The 22,389-nt window shown below is 41.7% G+C and overlaps 1 protein-coding gene, 1 non-coding gene and 1 pseudogene across 14 annotated transcripts in view; 1 reads left to right on the forward strand and 2 right to left on the reverse strand.

Annotated features, from left to right (window-relative positions):
- Window positions 1-22,389, reverse strand: part of PKP4 (plakophilin 4) — a 163,928-nt gene that overhangs the window by 27,455 nt on the left and 114,084 nt on the right. For 5 of the 13 annotated variants that reach the window (XM_072982738.2, XM_072982760.2, XM_072982730.2 and 2 more), the window contains 4 exons: window positions 16,833-17,036; window positions 15,485-15,701; window positions 15,042-15,174; window positions 10,195-10,408 (listed from right to left, as the gene is read on the reverse strand). In XM_072982738.2, coding sequence (XP_072838839.2) covers window positions 10,195-10,408; window positions 15,042-15,174; window positions 15,485-15,701; window positions 16,833-17,036 — 768 coding nt within the window. The remainder of the gene's footprint in view (window positions 1-10,194; window positions 10,409-15,041; window positions 15,175-15,484; window positions 15,702-16,832; window positions 17,037-22,389) is intronic. The other 8 variants (XM_020801171.3, XM_072982764.2, XM_072982741.2 and 5 more) reach the window with 3 other exon arrangements.
- On the forward strand, window positions 5,045-5,208 carry LOC140703319 (U1 spliceosomal RNA). The gene has a single exon (XR_012082758.2). It is a non-coding gene; the product is annotated as a U1 spliceosomal RNA (small nuclear RNA).
- On the reverse strand, window positions 12,556-12,710 carry LOC140703351 (U1 spliceosomal RNA; annotated as a pseudogene).

Below are 22,389 nucleotides of genomic sequence, written 5' to 3' on the forward strand. Positions count from 1 at the left end.
GAGAGCGCGTAGGTAATTTTCTAGGCTTACCTCACGGGGAGGTAGGCTAGTGGAAGAACGTGTAACCTCAGATTGGTGGGACTAGATTAGGGAGCTCTGAGGCAACCTGTTTTGGCGGGAAAAAAGCTGAGGCAAAGCTGAGGGAAGTAGCAGTGATCTAGCCTGTCTGCTGAGAGGCCTAGCAGAGGGGGGTAGACTCTGGCTGGCAACAGTTGCAAGTTAGTGCTGAAAGAACAGCAGCAATCTATAGAAGGCTGGTTCTGAGGCAAAAGAGAAAAAAAAAAGTGGTCGCTTTATTTTGAGGCTTGACTTTTGAAAGCAGCCTGTTCTGGGGGGGGGATTATGCCCTTGACTCGAAGCCAAATGGCGGAAATGGGTGAAGTGAAAGACCCACAGGTGGACCAGGGTTCTGAGGAGGAATTTGGCTCAGTGCAGGAGGACAGCACGGGAGAACAGAACCCAGAACTCAGAAAAATGCTCATAGCCCAACAGCATGAACTGAGGATGAGGCAATTTGAAATGGAGGAAAGATTAGAGAGAGAAAGAATGCAGGAAAGGGAGAAACAAAGACAATTTGAATTGGACTTGGAGAGAGAGAAAATGGCGTTTGAGTTAAGAAAATTGGAACTGATGAATCAGAACAATAATAACAATAGAGATTCTGAGGGAGGCCAATTGTCTAAAACTGACCTGAAGAAATTCCCTGTGTACCACAAGGGGGATTGCCCTGAGGTGTTCTTTTCCCTAGTGGAAAGAGCGTTTGTGGACTTCTCAGTAAGGGAAACTGAGAAGATGACCATTATGCGATCTTTAATCAGTGGCAGCCTGGCAGAAGTCTATGCAGAGATGCCAGAGGAACTGCTAAAAGATTTCGCTGAGTTTAAAAAACTGGTGTTTGCCAGACATGGGATAAATGCGGAACAGCTGAGGCAAAGATTCAGGTCACTCACCAAGAAACCAGAGCAGACTTTTACCCAAGTGGGGGCCCAACTGGTGAGGCTGCTAGAGAAATGGCTATCTCAGGAGGGAACAGAGACTTTCCAGCAGCTCAAAGACCTGATAGCGCTGGAACAGTTTTATTCAGTCCTGCATGGGGAACTGAAGTTCCAGGTGAGGGAAAGGAAACCGAAATCTGTGGCAGAAGCGGCCGAGATCACAGATTTTATTTCCCAAATAAGAAAGCCCTTAGGGGAGGGGAAATCTGTAGGTAAACCCAAAGAAACCTACAGCAAGTACTCTCAGGGACCAGGGAGAAACCAGCAAGGGGGAGGGACCCATGGTGAAGGGAAGCCCTCAGACATGAAACCAAGACCTCAGATTTTGGAGGGAAAACCAAAACCAGATGAGAAAGACTCAAAATACAGCAGGAAATGTTATTTCTGTCAAGGAAAGGGCCATCTAATCTCAGAGTGTGAGAAATTAAAGCAGCTAAAAGGAAATGTGCCTCATGATTTGAGTGGAACCAAGCCAAAAGCTGTGTTCTGTGTCCAGAAAGAGCAAAGCTCCTTGTCACTGAGGGAGCCTGTTGCCATGGCTACTCAATCTGGAACAGTTACATCTGCTGATCAGGCTGAGGAAAATGGTCCTCTTGTGGAGGTCAAGCGCTGCTTGCTAGTGAGAACAGATTCACAGTTGTTTGAAACCGCAGGGGTGGACGTAGGAATACTTGACCATCAGTATAGGGGGCTAAGGGATACTTGTTCCCAGGTGACCCTGTGCCATCCAGATATTATTCCTAGGGAGTATATAATCCCAAATGAGAGCATGAAGGTGGCAGGGATTGAGGGACAGGTGATCTCGCTGCCAGTAGCGGAGGTACCTGTGAACTTTCAAGGCTGGAGGGGAGTTTGGCGGCTAGCGATTTCATCGACTCTGCCAGCAGCCGTGCTCGTGGGAAATGACCTGGCTGAACATGTGAAACGGGTGCTAGTGATTACACGCTCACAAGCCACCACGGGGACAGTTCAGGGGGGCACTGATGAGCCCGAGACGGAAGCAGGTGGGGGGAGTTCCGAAGCTGTGGTGGAAACCTTAACCACAGACAGCAGATTTGGCCAAGAGCAAAAGGCAGACGCCACTCTCCAAAAGTGTTTTGAACAGGTGACAGACGCCCAGCTAACACCTGAAACCCCAGTGAGATTTCGAGAGGAAAAGGGAATTTTATATAGAGAGACCCTGAGGAATATCTCAAAAGGGGGAGATGGGATCAGAAGTCAGCTAGTGGTACCTGAAAAGTATCGCCCCATGATCTTACAAAGGGGGCACTCTGACATGTTTGCTGCGCACTTAGGGGTGAACAAAACACAGCAGAGAATCACACAGAATTTTTACTGGCCTGAAATAGGGAAGCAGATCAAGGAGTTCTGTAAGCAATGTGATGTGTGTCAGAGGCAGGGGAATAACCGGGACAGGACCAAAGCAAAGTTGTGCCCTTTGCCTGTGATTGACACTCCGTTCAAATGTATAGGGGTGGATATTGTGGGACCTTTGCCCAAGGCCACAAAGAGGGGGAACAGGTTCATTCTCACCATTGTGGACCATGCCACGAGGTACCCTGAAGCCATTCCCTTGACTAACATTGAAACTAACACAGTGGCAGATGCCTTGGTGGGGTATATGTCCAGGATGGGATTTGCCTCAGAAATAATCACAGATTTGGGCGCATCGTTTACATCGAAGCTCATGAAACGGTTATGGCAAATCTGTGGAATTAAACACAAGGAAACCACTGCCTATCACCCTGAAAGTAATGGGTTAACGGAGAAGTTCAATGGGACTCTGATGCGCATGATTAGGGCTTACTTGGCGGAGAATCCAAACAATTGGGACCAGAAGCTGCAACCCCTTTTGTTTGCTTATCGATCAGTGCCACAAGCCAGTACCGGGTTCAGTCCGTTTGAACTTTTATTTGGGAGAAGGGTGAAAGGGCCCCTTGATTTGATCAAACAAAATTGGGAGCAGATCACCCAGAATGACCCACAAGACGTTGTGACATATATAGACTCTTTAAGGAATGACCTAAAGAGAAACCTAGAGCTAGCAGCAGAGACCCTGCAAGCTCAAAAGGTCAGAAAGAAAGCTTGGGATGACCAGGAAGGCAGGGAGAGGCACTTTAACCCAGGGGAGGAAGTGCTTTGGCCTAGGCCCTGTAAAGAGAACAAACTGCAGCTGGGTAGCCCAGAAATAAAATACTTGGGTCACATAGTAGGGGGAGGAGTGATCAAACCCCTAGAGGCCAAGATAGAAGCCGTTCGTGATTGGCCCAGACCCAACACCAAGAAAAAAGTCAAATCATTTCTTGGGTTGGTGGGCTACTACAGAAAGTTCATCCCGAGGTTTAGCGAGATGGCGACTCCGCTGACCGATCTGACGCGGAAGAAGACTGATGACCGCATCCCGTGGACCAGCGACTGTGAGGAGGCGTTCCAGAGGTTGAAGGAGGCCCTCATCAACTATCCAGTGCTGCGTGCTCCAGACTTCGACCGGGAGTTCATCATCTACACCGATGCGTCTAACAGCGGGGTAGGAGCAGTTCTTTGCCAGGAGGAGGAGAATGGTGACCAGCATCCAGTGTCCTACCTGAGTAGGAAACTCCAGAAAGGTGAGAGACATTTGGCAACCGTGGAAAAGGAGTGCCTGGCCATAGTATACGCGATTCAGAAGGCCAAACCTTACATCTGGGGAAGACATTTTGTGCTGTGCACTGACCACTCACCACTGCAGTGATTAAAGACAATGAAAACCCATAATAGTAAACTTATGAGGTGGGCTTTAAACCTGCAAGATTATGACTTTGAAGTGAAGGTGGTCAGAGGGTCAATGAACTGTGTTGCTGACGCCTTGTCAAGAAGACCCGAAGAGTGAAGACGGCGAAGAAACATGGACTATGTATATTTTGGTGACCAAAAGTTAATTGTACCTGTTTATTGATCAGTCTTGGTTTGTATTAATAAAGGTAACTTAATGTATGGTAAATGTTAATGTTTAAATGCATAAGTGTTATGTTTAACCTAGAGTGTAAGTATGAGTAAGTATGGTTTTGTGTTATTGTATAACTGGTTTTGTGTGTTTTGATCCTGGTTGTTTTTTTTGGAGAAAAGCACTTTAGCTTTTCCCCTGCAAACAACTTATAAAGAGGGGAGGTGTTACATACAGCACTGATGGTACCTGTCTGTCATGGGTTTGGAGGGAAAGTTCCATCCTATGGGGAGTGGAAGGCGGGACATCAGGAGGAGGAGCTGTACTGTATATATATTTGGAGCTTGTGTGGAGAAGAGGAGTGGGAGTCTGTGTGTCAGACTGAGTACAACTGTGTGTCAGTTAGTACATACCTGATAGGTTCAGGTCTCTATCTGGGTAGCCAGAACTGATAGGTTCAGGGTCTGTGCTTTACTTTAAAGTGTTCTGTGTGAACTAATTTGTTGTATGTATGATTGAGACTAAGCCACGTTACAGTATCTTATTTACTTGATCTTTTTATTTACCCTGTTTGTTATTTAAATAAACCTTGTTCTTTTGTTTGTTAAAAATCCATTCCTGGTCTGTGTGACTTCTTATAGGGAATGGTTGGTGGTAGCATAATTAGAGTGTGGCATACTCCAGTAGGTCTGGGGTTGTCACACACTGGTCCCATCACCTCCTGGGAAATAGAAGGGGAAGATATGGAGGCAGTGACAGACTTTACTTTCTTGGGCTCTGTGATCACTGCAGATGGTGACAGCAGCCACGAAATTAAAAGACGCCTGCTTCTTGGGAGGAAAGCGATGACAAATCTAGGCAGCACCTTAAAAAGCAGAGACATCGCTGATAGATATTAGCATATATGCTAATATATGCTAATATCTGTGCACTAGAGGATTGTGGGAAGAACACCTAGCCCCTGATGGGGGTCCCACGGAGCACCCCAAAACACTGAGGCGCTCTCTTGGCCTCTGGCGGGATGGGGGCTGCGCAGCCTTGTTCTGAGCGGGAAGTGCAGCCAGGGGGTCACCATGCCTTGGGGGGCAGGGCACAGAAGGGGGTAGGAGGTTCAAGGGCCACTCCAACTCATACTTTGCAGGGGAAATATCATGGTCATGAAAGTGGTTTTCCCAGGGTGAGGCTCATCCATTGCACTTCAGGTGTGCTGATCCCTGCGATTTCCCCAAATGTGGGGAACTCAACTGCATAATTTGTGGTAGTGGGGGATTGCATTTGTGCTTTCCCTGGTCTTTTCAGAATCTCTTTACACTTTGGTCCTTGGCTGTTTTCACCATCCTCTGCCATTTAAATTTGCAGCCATTGCCCCTGCTGACTTTCCAGGAGGCAGATCCTGGAAAGTCAGCAGCTCAGATGGCAGAGTAGCAAGATCCAATACAGCTACCACAGTGAGCAGGCTCTGGTGCTGGTTTGGATGCCTTCTGGCACAGTGGTGGAACTGTGGGAGACTTCTGGGTAGGGGTGGCTGAAGAGGTTTTGAACCAAAGGGGTGAAAAACCATCTTGCGAAGCACTGGTCTTAAAAAAAAACCCCGTCTTGCGAAAATTGTCCATAGGAAAAACCATCTTGCGAAGCATCACAGCAGTTGCAAAAACCCATCATCTTGCAGATTAATCGTCCCACGAGGCAATCGTCTTGCGAGGCACCACTGTGTTTCACTGAATAATTCTGAATTCTTTCTCACTTCCTCTTTCTTTTGTTCAACTTCTTCCAATTTTAAAAACCAGAGCTAAGCTTTAATAATTAGGGGAAGCCTTAGATTTTCATGCTGAAACAACATCAGTTAGCTTATGCAGCTGAAACTGCATGGCTACATCAAAAATGTTTTAAATATTTTTATTAATTACAATATGCTTTACTCCTTTCCCCCTCTTTGGCTACTTCAACAGAATTATTAAGCTCAAAGTAAAAAAAAATGCATAATGGCCCACAGTGTAGCTTTTGGAAGCAAACCGCCATAACAAATCACAGGCATTATTGATTGTATTATTTGGTGTGCAAGAAATAATATCTAGAGGTTTCTTAATTTATGGCAATTTGCTTCCAAGAGTGAAACCTTTTGTGTACCTGCGCAACAGGATTTTGACTAATACAAAAGATATTTAGCAACAATCTTAAACATATTTCTCACATATTAATTCTCCCAAGAGACTTCTGATGGATACGTTTTAACAAACCACCCAGGGATAAACTGACTTGTTATTTCGGACTAGAGTTACATCCACTGAATGGATACAAGTGAAATAAATTCCCATTAATCAAATAAGTTTACTTTAGTTGGGAACAGAAACTGGATTTAGTCATTACCATTTAAATTAGCACTTTTACAATCTTTTTCCTATGTAACTATTGTTGCACAGTGCTCCAGCATAAGTGCTCTTCTGATATCGGAGTAGTTTCACTCTATTCACATTTCATGAGAAAAGGTATGGGTGTAATATGAAAAAACTACACCTAATCCTCTGTGATTAAGATGGTTAACATGGTTAAGAATTTAGGTCTCAGCAGTTTTCAACATTCATACATTGCTCTTGGTTGCACAAGGCATTAAAGTATGAAGTACTAAACAGGGTACTATTCCCAATTTTGCTATATAAGTATCTGTGACCAAGATACTGTACTAAGACAAGGTCTGTTGCCTCAGTAACATCAAAAGTAATGAATCAAATCAGCTTTCAGAGATGGAGTGCAATTCATGAAAAATGAGTTTCAGAAGTGACCAAAAAACACCCTTAGGCAGAATAACTGAAATATAAAAAGGCTATGCTTTTTGAATGTCAGCAAGAATAGAATCAAAATTAAAAAATTGTTTTGTGATTCTGCTGAAATACCCATAGTCCAGATGTAAAATATTTAAAAGTCAGCTATTATTTAAATAATATTTAAATAGCACAATACAAAGAACTCTTTGAAGTCACAGGAAATTGCCTTGTACTGAATGAGACCTTTGCCTATCCAGCCAGTATTATCAATACTGACTAGCAGCAGCACTCAAGGATTTTAAGCATGATTTGCCCCTTCTACTCCCACCTTGAGATCCCTAGAATCCCATCCAGGCCAATCAGATAAAATTGGGTGTGTTTTGCATGTTACGATGGCTATTTTCATGTCTAAAAATATGACCGTGGCAATTGCATGCAACTAGCTGAGGAAACCCCCCTCCCATAAAAATTAAAGGGCTCAGGACAGTTCCCATCACTTCCTCAAAGCTGGGTTGTACATTTATTACATTACATTTCAGGTGTGTGAACGCTGCAAAATGTCTACAGACAGCTGAACATTTCTTTTCTTTCTCCCTTCTGTGGGGCCCCTTCCCTAGTCCCCTCTGAATGATTGATCCCTCAACCCTAGCTCACACTGAGGGCCATGTGGTGGGCCACAGTGGGGAGAGGAGGAACTGCCCCTACTCATTAGGCTAATGGAATTCCTTCCATCAAGAGAAGGTATCAGCTGGATTTCACCCATCAAAATGAAATAAAAGATAGTTCTTCAGAAGTGTGACGTAGTCAAAGGACCTGATGACATTTATTATACAGTGGTGCCTTGCTTTACGATAGCCCCACATTACGACAAAACTGCATTACGACGATCTTTATGCAATCGCAAAACGATGGTCTGAATGGGTTTTTTTCGCTTCGCGATGATTGGTTCCCTGCTTCGGGAACCGATTCTTCGCAAAACGATGATTTTCCTCCAGCTGATCGGCGGTTTCAAAATGGCCGCCGGGTAAATAAAATGGCTCCCCGCTGTCTTTAGGGACGGATTCTTCACAAGACAGCCACAGAAAATGGCCGCCCTATGGAGGATCTTCGCTGGATGGTGAGTTTCCAGCCCACTGGAACACACTGAAGGGGTTTCAATGCGTTTTAATGGGCTTTTTATTTTTGCATTACGACGTTTTTGTTCTACAGCGATTTCGCTGGAACGAATTAACGTTGTAATGCGAGCCACCACTGTACAAGTAACAAAGCTTCAGATGGTCTGTATGACAGGCCAGATTTCTATGGCACATTTCTCTTAGGAAGATGAAAGCTAAGGTGGTGGTGGTGAATTGTCTTCCCATGTAATTGAGGCTGTCAAAGCTAAAATCCCCAGTTATTTGTTTGATGGTGAGCAAAGAGGGCAACAACACAGTGCTGGACGTGTGAGGTTGTTGAGTACACGGTTCTGCCTCCTTCAAGAATTATATAGGTTGTGTAATAGATCCCAAGTAGAACTGCTCCAACAGGCCTTATGAAGTGGTTGCTCTTTCTGAGTGGGGTTTAAAGCCTTTTGATCAAATTACTAAGGTTCCACCTACATGGTCAGCATAAATAGAACAAGAATACTGGGAAGAAACATCCTATGGAGGCAGAATATGTGGAGATCTTTAGGCTTAAAGTATTAGGGGTGTGGACCCTGGGATACTGCTAAGACCAGCATGTATAATCTAAATTTGGAGTGACTATGACAAAGGCAGGTCATCCAAAAGATTAGGCTACGAGGAAAGGTGCAAAATAATACTTGGGTGATATTGTCACAGAATAAATTAGCAGCCTTCTGTTAGGGGTGGACAAGCACAGGGAAAATCTGCTGCCGCAGCTGTGAGCTCATTCACTCTACAACACCCACACGACCAAAACATAAAGCCCCAGGATATGCCCAGAAGAAGGGAATGGTAAGCCACCTCTGAGTACTCTCTACCTTGGGAAACCCTGAAAAGGGTCACCGTAAGTCAGAATTAATTTGATGGCACATGTTTATTAATTAAGACTACCCCAAGGCTTCCAGTTTTTTCTTTATTATTATTATTATTATTATTATTATTATTATTATTATTATTATTATTATTATTATTATTATTATTATTATTATTATTATTATTATTATTATTATTATTATTATTATTATTATTATTATTATTATGCCTGAGCAATGTACTTCCACTCCTGTAAGCCTCCAGGACCACCTGTTTTTACTTTGAGGGCCTTGGAGGATCCGCAAAGCACCACTAGGAACCCTGAAAAAAGCAAACGAACCTGGACATGACTCACAAAGTGGTTGAAAACAAAGCCTTTCAAGGCTAAGTGTAGCCTGTGGCTGAGGCCCCTGAGCCCCAGCCCCCTGCGATTGCCCAGCCTATTTCACAGCCCTGAAGATTCCAGGTGGACAGGGATGAACACGGTGGGACCAACTGAGCCGGACGTTGCTTCCAGAAGTAGTATCTGGTAGAGATACCATTCAGAAGAAAGGACAGGAGTCTCCATCTCCATGCACTTTATTTGCCCATGTGTTCACAGATTTCCACTCCTCACTGAACCATTTCAGTTTGCTAAATGCTCAATGTGCAAGTCACACTTTCTGGGAAGTGTCATTATCTGCTGGATGCTTTCTAACATTTGGAACAGTTGAGGTTTTCTAAACTGCAGCTTATCAAAACCTAATCCAACAACATGCTTATGTGTGTGTGTGTGCATCAGACATAAAGAAGATTCTTGTATTCAAAGGGGATCATTTTCAAAGAAATAGTTAAAATGTGCCTTTGAGAATACAAGTTAAAATGTGCTTTGAGCATAAACTTCATGAACGATAGTGGGAAAATCTCTTTTCCCTCCCTACCCATCAAGCATTTTAAAGCAAAGGGATGAAGACATGAATCCTTATTGTGAGATACAGTTGGACTGAAACATATAGTTATTGGATTTTGCTGAGCCTATTTGTTGTCACAGCATTGTCTGTCAGCAGAACATACTTCCTAGCTCTGGGAATTAGTATTTCCCTGCTGATATAGACAAGTTGAAACTGACTAAATTCTTCAGGGAGTTATTTGATGAGAATAAAAGGAATCTGATTACAAAAAAGACAATATCCCTACAAATCAACTCGTAAAGTCCCAAGCAAGAGAATCCTTATAGAATGTACAATTCCACTACTGTACTAATACTGTAGGATTCAATAACAGAATGAACTCTTATGAATGTGAGTTTTGAATTTGAAATCCAGTGAGTGCCTGAGGGGCCATGATTGTCTTTAAAGCAAGCATGGGCTAGGAATACTAGAGATTAATTAGCTTACTGCGCAGAAGATAGTTTTGATTAATTCTGAATTAACATGCTTGGATATTGTGCAGGTCTCTTTTAAAGTAAGCAACTGTTTCAAACAAATGCCTTTTCTTTCACCCAAAAACACATTTTACCTAGCTACATGTCATTTATGTCCTATCTATTAAAACTTTACCTGTGACAAGTTCTCTTACTTCTGCATCAATTGATTTTCTGAGCAATCGTAAAAGTGCAGGTATCCCACCAACGTTTTTCATTGCTATTTTGTTTTCGTCTGTAGACTTTCCATACACCAGGTTCCGCAATGCACCACAGGCATTCTTCTGAACTTCAAGAACCCTGTGATCCAAGAGGTCAACAAGATGTTTGATTCCTCCTAACCTACACACCTAGAAAAACACATGGAATACCAAATTCCATTAAAAATAAACATATGATTTAAATTTCATTTGTTTCAAGAATGAATTTTTTTCAGAAGAATGAATTTTTTTAGAGACAATGGTGCCTCGCTTAACGATTGTCCCGCTGTACAACGAAATCGCTTGAAGATTAGGTTTTTGCGATCGCAAAATTATGTTTTAAATTAGTTTTTTTCACATTTAGCGAGGATTGGTTCACTGCTTCGGGAACCAATTTTCGCTTTACGACGATCAAAAACAGCTGATCGTCGGGTTTCAAAATGGCCACCGGCTGCTTAAAATAGCTCCCTGCTGTGTTTTTGGACGGATTCCTCGCTTTACAGGCAGCGAAAATGGCCGCCCCTATGGAGGATCTTCGCTGGACGCTGAGTTTTCAGCCCACTGGAACGCAATGAGGGGTTTTCAATGCGTTTCAATGGGCTTTTTTATTTCGCTTTACGACGTTTCGCTCTACAGCGATTTCACTGGAAATGAATTAACGCCATTAAGTGAGGCACCACTGTAATATAAATTTCGCATTTAAAAAAACACCTCCCCATTTTGCTGAAAACGAGTATCTTACAGTTTCAAGAAAAGCAGTATTCAAACATCAATAAAATTAAGCTTGGTAAACATTCATTAATAAGTTTCATACATGTAGATAGCAAAATTGATGGCATGAATCCAGTCAGTCGCAACTAGAGTAGATTGACTAAATAAATGAGGTTTTTGTAAACACTGACTCATTTATTCAGCAGTAAAATCGATGGCTGAAATCCAGGAGTAAGGCACAACTAGAGTAGGCCCACTGAATCACTGGGAATTTGTTGAGTCAACTCCTTCAGAAGTACCATTGATTTGAGCGCCCTATACTAGTTGTGACTTACTACTGGATTTGAGCCAATTAAGCCTACTCAGTAAGCACCCGATGAACTGTATGTTGCCCACCCTGTGCTCAAAGCAGCTCATAAACAAATGCAGCAAGTTAACCAATCCAACAGGTATACTAAAGGAATAAATCAAACAAAGATGACTAAGTATATAAAATAATTCCACAGCAACAAATGTTAGCTACCCAAGTTAAATGTTTAACTACATTAAAAGATCCTTCAAAAGGTAGCAAAAGGTAATAATGTTCATACCTCTCTTACAATCTTTTTGTTTATGCAGACTTTTAACTTGGGTAGCTACTTTTGATGTAGTCAGATAGTTCTCCTAGAGCCAGGAGTTCTACAGCCTGGACACTACCACAGAGAAGGCCCTTATTCTCAAATTCCTACAAGAACACATTTAAACGCAACGTATATTGTTTCTTGTAACAAATAGCATTATGCTTATAGAAAAGTATAATTTTTTAGTTCATTTTGTAAAACCACCAATACCTTTGATGTTTCTGTACATTAAACTTTATATGGCCAAGAATATGCCTCTCAAACCCAATTAGAAACTTGAATGTAGCAATAAATACTGATCAGTGCTTGGAAGAAAATATTGTTCCTGTTTGCTATTGTCTATTTTATTATCTCCACTCCTGGACCTCAACAAATGTCTTCATCTTGAATTGATCTTTCTCCATCATTTTAGCTGAAGAGAATTGTCTTTGTAATATGAATCAGTCAAAAATAGACTTCTTACATTTAATTGTTGAAGCCTTTGACTCATGAAAGTATGTGACTTTTTCCTGTTAATCAGAGGCCCATATGGTGGAGTTACACCTCTCTCAAGAGGACAACACAGAAACCAGTAAGTTATACCCTATCATTACAGAAATAGTCTAAGTATCAGTTAACAAATGTGGATATAACAGCAAAGAATGAGTATGTACCATATTTTTTGCTCCATAAGACGCACTTCCCCCCCCAACAATGGGGGAGAATGTATGTGCGTCTTATGGAACAAATACAGTAAAAAAGGGGTTCAACCACCACCACCCAGAAGCCCCCCACTGCCATGCTGGGAGGCCTCTGAATTAGCACCAGAGACTGCTTGCTGTTTGGACCTCACCATTCTGCACTGCTGGCTTTCTAGGATCTGCTTCCTGGAGCCCACCTGGAAAACCAGCAAGGCCAACAGGCCTATGGCAGCAGGCAGTGAAAACAGCCAAGGACAAAAGGGGAAAGAGTAATTCAAGAAAAAACCAGGGGAAACCACAAACACAGTCCCCCACTTAGGCAGTTGATTTTCCCATATTTGGGGAAATCACAGGGGTCAGCACATCCAAAGTGCAATAGATGAGCCTCACCCTAGGAAAACCACTTTAACGATCATGGTATCTCCCCTGCCAGGTATGAGTTGGAATGGCCTCTGAACCCCTTTCTGTGCCCTATCCCCCAAAGGCATGGTGACCCCCTGGCTGCAGCTCCTGATCAGAACAGGGCTGCACAGCCCCAGTCCTCAAAGAGGCCAAGAGAGCTCTTCAGTGTTTTGGGGTGCCCCACAGGACCCCCACCAGGGGCTGGATGTTCCTCCCGCAATCCTCCAGTGCACAGATATTAGCATACCTAATATGCGGGGAAGGCAGGGAAAGCGGGGAAATTCAGACTTTCAGTTAGTGAAGAGGCTGCTTGTCTGCTTCCTTGCTAGTCCAAGTAGTTAGAGAGCTGGGAGAGAGACCTGGGACTGCCTGGTATTGTCATTTTAAAATGTAAAATTTAGTTTAAAAGCTGTTTGTTTGGGGTTAGTGCTTGGGTGAAAAGGTGCTCCGTTTGAGTTGAAACCTGCTTGTGTAGAAACCTGCATACTTGCTTTAAAAGCTGCCTAGGAAGTGTTCAGAGCAGCGCCGATCAGCTGTTAGATGGGGAGAGGGGAAAGGAGCAGGAGCGGAGAAGAGCACAAAATGGCTGCCGGCTGCCTGCTGGCTTTTAGCTGTTTGGGGCTCTTTTTTGGCTGTTCTGGGGTCTACCAAGGCACTGTGAAGAACCAGGCTCAGTCTACAGTACCTGGTAAGTGACTTTCTTTTAAGTTTTTTAAAGTTTCTGACCTTTTCCTCCCCATAAAAATGCATTAATTAATTTTCAATGCATTTCTATGGAAAATTTGGATTCAACTTGCAAACTTTTCAACTAGTTCTGGGCATCTAATAGAGAATGTATTTCCAAAGGGTGTTGCAGCAAGGAAACTAACTGTGCCTCGTGACTTCTAACTGGATTATAATACCTGCTTCCTGATTTCAGCTACTATAGTTTGCATTCATTTTTTTTGGCTCATCAAGAACATTGTTCATGGCTTTGTGTGGCCTAACCTGTTGTGCCTTGCATGCTATAAACATTCAATTATGTCAGAAAATGGAGATTTGGTCTTATGCTGAGCATGTGCTACTGCTGGTGAATGGGATCAGGTTAAGCTTTGTGTTGCTGTTCTTTTGCATAACCTAAAGTAAATAAGTAAAACCAGCTGTTAAATAGTTTAATTGCACTATTTATCCTCCACACAACTAAAAGGGACCTCTCAATGCAGTGCCAAATCAGACAAACCATTTCTAACTTAATATAGGCTTGAGCTGTAGCTGGGCAGAGTTGCACAACAATCTCATCTGTCATTGAGACATTTCTATAAGCATGGGGAGGAGGTGGATGAAAGGAAATGTAAAATATAGGTAGAGTGGTATAGATCTTATCACTGGTTGATAATGGTCTATATTAATGCCACTGTTGACTGCTGTTCACTTTACATGTTCAAATATTATTCTGTTATAGTTTATTAAATATTTTATTACACTATTTGGTTCAGAATATATTTTCCCTGTGTTCCTCCTCTAAAAATTAGGTGCGTCTTAAGGTCAGGTGCGTCTTATGGAGCAAAAAATACGGTAATAAGTCTTCTTTTAGGGGATGAATATCTGCCAAATGCATATAGTCAGGATAGGAACTCTTCTTAAAGTATTCATTAATCTAAAAACAAGAGCAAAATGGACACAGAGAGACCTCTGATTTGATTTTTTAAATACAACCGCCTCATTTCCTATTTTTACACACACATTTTCTTAAAGTATAGAATGAGTTGAGAAAATTTGGAAGAGAAATTGTGTACAGAATGAGGAATTTTTCAGAAATAAGGCTATTAATACAAAAAAAGCACATTCTGAAAAATCCAAGTTATAAAGCATTATTCCCCAGTTACTCCTCCTTCGCCACATTTCATAGATGCATATGTTTTTTTTTTCTAAAAGCTTTATAAATATTCAGTGAGCTTTTTGGCTTACTTGTTCGCGAGACATAAAGACTAATTTCATAAGGTTACAAAGAACAGAATGTCTTGGTAGGCTGTTTTTTTAAAAAAATAAGAAAATAAAAACATGTCCCAGTAGGGTGACCATATGTGGAGATATTTGCATAGAAGAAAGTGCCATGAAAGTCTGTGAGACTTTCTAAATAAATGTGCACAGGATTAAAATAGTAAATGTGAGAAATATGTTGCTAGATTACACAATAGCTTTCCAGGGCTACTGTACTAAAGCCTGAATAACAGTGATATTGTTTTCATGCGTTTGCATTATAGGCTTAAAAAGCTTTGTGGTCACAGTTTATAATTATCAATTTGATGGAAATTTCAATAATAAATGATGCATTCTAAGAGTCCTAAAACATATGTCACTGTGTTTTTCCCCCCAATCAAAAACCCTTACCTCTGTTTTTACTTTGTTATCTCCAAAGCATAAGTGCTGCAGGTAGGCTGCTGCATTGGCTTGAACTGATGGAAACTGGTGCTGAAGCATGTGAATGACCTCTGGCAATTCTGGATCCCGCCAGGCAAACTCTCTTCAGAAGGCAAGCAAAATTCAGTGAAGTGTGAATTTATTTACTTTTATTTGGCACATTTCTTCCGAGACTCCTAACCAAAATCCTTCCCGACAAAACTTCTTAATTTGTAGGTATGTCACATCATTATCAGACAGTGAGTTAACTATTGTGCTATTAGTCACTAATAGTATTCAACTAAAATCGAATGAGCTAAAGCAAACATTATCTCACTAATAAGCAACCAGAAGTGTTATGTATTAGCAACCACATTAGAATTATTTTACAAATGTAATTCTGAGCAATTCATGAATATGCTAGTTGTGCTTACCTGGGATCTTTCTGGATGCTGTCTATCGATGGTGATCTTGTTGTACCATCATCAGCAGGAGCTGCATGTTGCATCCTGTTGTAACTCGACTCAGAAAGTCGATAGTGAAGTGACCTGTAGGGTTCTGCGTAGGTAGCTGTTGTGTTCAAAGCATAATTGTTTCTTTGGTATGTAAGAGTGCTACGCTGACTGGATGATCTTTGTAGATTTCCAACACCTGGTATATAAAATCAAGATTAAGGAATATTCGTAGGGTGTCTATATATAGACCAAGGCTGGGAATCATGTGCCCAATCATGTGTAGTCTCACAGATACATTTTTTCACTCCCCCGCAAGCTCCTTCTTCTGGAAAAAAACTTTTTTTGTACCAAAGAGAGAGAAAAAAGGAAGGGAATCATCACTCCTAGAAGTCTCCAGGAGCAATGATTCTTCTCTATGGCAAGACACAGGGTGTTGCTTTAGTGTGCCGAGGTTGCTACTTATATACTTAAAGCACCCTGGGCAGTTATATATATAAGCAGCACACTTTGTTAAACATAGGACTGTATAGTAATTCTGATTCTTAATGAACTTCACATATGGACAAAGTCTCAGCTTACCCCTGAAAATTTCTCAAAAGTGCAAGTGCAAGTGCATGGAAGCAGGGAAAGAAGAAGACATTTTCCTTCAATCAGTCTCTAAGTTAACTTATCTTAGGGTCCAAAACAATGAAGGATTTTTACTTACTTAAACTGAATACGAGCAATCATAAAGGTGAAAGATACATACAACAAGGGTTTTTCCATTGGCACAGCCAAAGACATTAAACATTAATAGCTCTGTAATATCCAGTGAAAAAGATAGAGCTGGATAATATGTGGCCTTCCTTTTTTTTCTTTGTTTTTTTATTATTATTTTTTTAAAGAAACATGCAATTATAGTCTGGTTCTAGTGACAGGTACTATTTGTTCCTCCTGAAGGCAGCTGCATATAGAAGATACCATTATTTTCTGTCCTTCTCCTGTTGGGTTCTGTGAATATTTGAAACCTTCCATACTTCCTTCTGGGAATGACCATGCTGGTTAGAGAAGAGAGCCATTGCCCAAGAGATCCAGAGGGTACTAGCTGCAGGAAAGCTGATCTATTTATTACCCATAATACTCAGCACTCAGTAGTGTATGCCACTATCAAATATTTCAGTTCTATTCTCCATGAACCACAGAACAACAATAAAATACATTATATTTCAGTTCTATTCTCCATGAACCACAGAACAACAATAAAATACATTCCCAAATTCCTGTCCTAGTTTAGATTCTGGGGCACAGATCTTGGGACAGAAGAGAGAAAAGTCTGTTCCAGTCTTACCTGACCCAGTTCGATACAATGCTGTCTGGGACCCTTGGTGTACATCAGCTGTTCCATGACTTGGACTGTGATATACTGGACTATAATAGGTTCTACCTTCATATATGGGGGTAATGTGTAGATCAGGAGACACGGTCGAACGCAGTTCCTGCCCAAGCTGACTATGCTGACTCGCGTATGAACTCCTCAAGCCTAAAATGAAAACTGAAAATTCAATATGTGGCAATCAAGGCATATGCAGTTACATCGTTAGTTTCGTTTTACAAATCTTTAACTCCAGTCTACACCCTTCTCTCTTATGTGTATGCATATCTCTAGTTTTGATCACAGTAACCAATTATATGAAGGTAAAAAATAATCTGTATGTTTATCTGCAATCTGAAACAAATCTATTAAGAGGTAAGAGGCTTCTTTCTCTATTTTTGTTCTTTCCTTTTAATTAAATTCAGTCCAGTGCACCAAATTTTAAGAAAGGCATGTAAAATGTAGAAAGAAGTGGTCTATTACATTTTGTGTAGTAGAGGATACAAACCACCACTGGCATACAGGGCTGACATCTCTCCATAGTTGAAAGAATGAACATATGCATTCTTCAGTTTTTTCCCTTTTACCGCTTGAACATGCACTGAGTTTGTCTTTAAAGAATAGAAAGGCTTCTTTGATCCATGGAAAACTTTTCATCGAGGCGAGCAATTCCACTGGCAAAATGCGGGAGAAGGTTTTTTTATTTTTTCCAGTTGCACCCTTCCTGTAAAGCCCCCTGCTCCTCCTCCAGATGTCTGGGAACCTTTCCCGAATAACGAATAACACAGGAAGTGGTGCTTGGGGCTACTGTGAGTGTGTCAGGGAATCAGTGAGCATCACCTCCTTTTTCTCTTGCTGACTGCAGGACACTAAACTGACTTCAATTCAGGCAGTGTTCCCACCAGTCCTAACTCTGGGTACAACCCTGTAACTGCTGTGTTATGGAACAGAACACAGAAGAATTCTTCATATTCTCAAAAAACTTCTGAATACCGAACACTAGAGTTTTCTGAAAAGTCCTTCAGAAAGAGTACCTAATTTAACTTTGTGAACTCAGTTACACATCTTAACCAGCATTCAATTGGTAGCATTTCTGGAAGCATGTTTATAGAGCTTTAAAATTCATTCATTCGTTCATTCATTCATCTTCTATACCACCAATCTGGATACCAAGGCCACTCTCGGCAGTTCACAAAATGATAAAACAAACAACACTTTAAGAAACATAAGCATAATAATTATACAAAACCCAAAAATTAAACATCCTAATCCACACATACAAAATACAATGTCAAAATAACTAAAACTAATTTGAAAAGTCAAAATAGCAGGACAGATGATATAAGCACTGAAAAAGCCTCTGTGCTATGATGGTGTATCTCCAGGATTAAATAACCATGTTTTCAAGAATCATTTGAAAATTTCCAGTGAAGGGGCCTGGTAATTTTCAGGCAGGAAATTATTCCAGAGGTGAGGAGTGAGCGCCGAGAAGGCCCAATTTTTGGTCTTCTCTTTCCAGGCCTCTCGCGGAGTCAGTGCTCTCAACTGCCCAGTCTGGGAAGATCGAGTAGGTTGGACAGATCTTACTGGAAGGAGAGGCTCTGACAGGTGTCAAGATCCCAAACCATTTAGTGCCTTGTACAACAGCAGCATCACCTTGAAGCAGGCACGGAAAGGACAAGTAGCCAGTGCAATGTGGCCACGGTAGGGGAGATATGATGGTATTTCTTAATTCCACTCACTAATTTGGCTGCCATATTCTGGACCTGTTGGAGTTTCTGTAACAGCCTCACGGGCAACCCCACATAAAGAGCATTACAGTTGTCTAATTTCAAGACTACCAGTGCATGGACTAGCATGGTGAGGGACCTGGTGCCAAGATAGGGACACAGCTGGGGGGATCCTCCTCTGGTGGAAAAAGGTGGAACAGATCACAGACATTACCTGGGACTCCACTGACAACAATGGGTCTAAAAGTACGCCCAGACTGTGAACCTCATCCTTAGCATAAAGATTAGCTCCCCCAAAGAGAGGCCCCCAAACTGCAGACACTAGGGGCACCCGCCTGCAGGATTTCCGTCTTATCCAGGTTCAGCCTCAGTCTTTTATCCCTCATCCACCCCAACACAGCATCCAAGGGACAGGACAGCATCCACTGCAGAAGGGCGGAAGGAGAGTTAGGGCTGGGTGTCATCGCTATATTGGTGACACAAAGCTCCAAAACTCCCGATGACCTCCTCCAGGGGCCTCATATAGATATTGAACAGCAATGGGGAGATGATCAACCCCTATGGAACTCCACAATTAAGAGTCCATCATCTTCCCAAGCTCCACTCTCTGAGGGCGGTCTTCTAGAAAGGGCTAGAGCTAGGACTGAGACGAGCCACTGATCCCCAACCCAGAGAGACTTCCCAGGACAACCATTTTTGATTATTGCTATATGTTTAATTCCTTTTTTAACCTGTAATTCATTGTGGTTTACCTCCAACTTGTTTTAATCATTTGTGAGCCACCCTACATCCAACCAATGAAAGGTGGCATAGAAATGAAACAAATAATTCTCTGCCAGAATTGTGGAGTAAACCCAATTTACTACAAAAGTGATGGGACTGAACTTCAAACTGGATGACTAACTCAGTGTATGATTTGCAATTCCTCCGCCACTTAGTTTGGGAAGAACAAATCCCATATTCTCCAAAAGAAAATGATAAAGGAAGCTGCAATATCTAGTCAAGAGGAGACTTGTTTTAACACAGACTTTCTAGCTCTTAATCACAAGCATCTTGTAACCTGCAAAAGAGTCCGTGAATTAATGTGTAATGCCTACTCTCATTTCTTCCTACTGCGTGCTTAAAGACTCTTCAGGTGCTTTTTTTTTGCACTCAAAGGGAAAGCTCCCCCAAAAAACTGGGGCAAAAAACTTATGTCAATTCAACATGACAGTCAGGATTATTGTATGATTTCCTTGCCAGTTGTTCTCCCGTGTTTGCAGTGTGTTTCAGGACTCACTGTGTGAGACCGCATACTCCAGTGTGATTCATAAACCTTACATTTTCGCTAGATGCCCATTAATTCCCATGTTTTTGAACAGCGCACCCAGGTTTCTTATTCAGTTTCTCGAGATGATTTAGGATCTTATTTTCTTCTTTCAGTTATCCTATCTTTGGGTTTTCATCTAAAGTGAAAAATTCCAATTTAATCCTCTCCTTCTAGAGTAGCTTATCTATAACCCTAATGATTTTTGTGCTCCTTCTCCCTCTTTTTTTAAAAATCCATTCCACAATTCTTTGTTAAAAGCTGGCAGCCAGAGCAGTGCACATTGTTCAAGGTGACAGAGCATCAGGTCTTTCAAAGTCTCTGTGCGATAGTTTGTAACATTCCGTTTTCTCTTTGGAGCACTGTCTCATGTTTGGCAGGTGATCCCTTTCCAGAGCACAACACAAAAAAAGCTGGCTTTAATCCACAGAGCCCTAAATGGCTTAGAAATAGGGGGCTCAAAAGACCAATTGCTCTCATTCAGACCTGCCCAGCAAATGCGATCTTTAGTGGAAGCCCTTCTCTAGTTATCACATCTGCAAAAGTTTCCCGCATTTTCATTTGCTGCAGAAGCTCTTCCAAGGATATCTCATGATATCTTCTCCTTTTAGATAAGTCGACCCTAGTGTAATTATCAGTAGGTTTTATTTCTTTTCCGGATCAGCTGGTATAACATTTCATTCGTGGCGTTTATGCTTCTCTTTTATTTGGCCTTTTTTGCTTTGACTGCTATGTAATTTGTGTTTTTATGATGTGTTGACCTTTGTTAAGTCATCTTGAGTGCAGTTTGCTACACAACAGCACACACGTTTGTGTTATTATGGAAGCAACACAAACAAGTACCCTAGCTCAAGTGTTTATGGACCATAATGGCAATCATTGAGATTTTGTAAAGGTTAATAGCATTTAAGAAATCGTAAAATCTCTTTTACTTTTGAAAGCCTTGTAAAATTCAAATAGTTACATCTCTAAGGCAAATAAATTGGAAGGTTTAGGCTTTTTCGTTAAAAAAAGAAGCAGCTATACTAGAAAAGAGAATTCAATGGCAAAACCCCTGTTGCTTAGCATAGTAAATCTCACTAGAGTAGGCTCATTGAATCGATGCGGATTTGATGTGTCAACTCCTCTTAAGTTTCATCAATTCTAATGAGCCTGCTCTATGACTTACTTTAGCTTAGCAAGTTGCAGTAAAGAGTAGGCCCATTTGAATCAATGGAACTTATGGAGGAGCTGATTCACAAAATCCCCATTGATTCAATGGGCCTATTCTAGTGTGATTTAGTACATTAAGCAACAGGATTTTTGCCACTGAGAAACCACCCTTGCTACATCTTCAGAACAGGTTTCTTAATCCTCATGCTCTATATTTTTTAAAAACTCCTTTCAATGTGTGAATTGTGAGGCTTTTTCCAACATGCAAGAGAATTCTAGAGTACTGAAGATTAGACAAGGGGTTCAGAGGTTGAAGAGTGCAAATATGTCCTGTGTGCTGGTCTATAAAAATTGGCTCCTGCATCCCCAGAAGTCACAAATGTAAATTTAATGTATTTTTTTGCTACTTCATACCTGTTGTAGGCCCCAAATAGCATGGATGCACAAATATGGAAACATATGAAAAAGACTGAGTCTTAGCAGACCACAAGCTTCTCATGAACCAACAGTGTGATGCAGCAGGAAGAAAAAAACAGAGACTAACGGCTGATATGACAGCTGTCTTCCAACAGCTGAAGGGCTGACACATGGAAGATGGATCAAGTTTGTTTATTGTAAATCCAGAAGACAAGACCCAAAGGAAAGAATTCAAATTGTGAGGAAGGAGGTTTTGCCTAAATATTAGGAAGAACTTATTGAAAGAGCTGTTCAACTTGATTTGATGAGCCTTGGGACTCCTTCTAGTCCTACACTTCTGTACATCTGATATACTGGGAAATAATTTCCTGTTTTTGTTGTTTTAAACACTATTATGGGCATAAACAGGGATGTGGTGGCGCTGTGGGTTAAACCGCAGAAGCCTCTGTGCTGCAAGATCAGAAGACCAGCAGCTGTAAGATCGAATCCACACGACGGAGTGAGCTCCCGTCGCTTGTCCCAGCTCCGGCAACCTAGCAGTTCAAAAGCATGGAAATGAGAGGAGATAAATAGGCACCACCACGGTTGGGAGGGTAATGGCATTCTGTGTCTAGTCGCGCTGGCCATGTGACCACGGAAACTTCTACGGATAAATGCTGGCTCTACGGCTTGGAGACAGGGATGAGCACTGCGCCCTAGAGTTGGACATAACTGGACTAAATGCCCTTTACCTATGGGCATAAACACTATTAAACACTATTATAGGACGAGATGGTTGAACAGTGTCATCAAAGTTACCAACATGACTTTGACCAAACTCCGGGAGGCAGGGGAAGACAGGAGGGCCTGGCATGCTTTGGTCCATGGGGTCCCGAAGAGTCAGAAACGACTTAATGACTAAACAACAACAATGGGCATAAAATAGGCC

This window comes from Pogona vitticeps, chromosome 1 (assembly GCF_051106095.1).
Source record: "Pogona vitticeps strain Pit_001003342236 chromosome 1, PviZW2.1, whole genome shotgun sequence".
Lineage (NCBI taxonomy): Eukaryota > Metazoa > Chordata > Lepidosauria > Squamata > Agamidae > Pogona > Pogona vitticeps.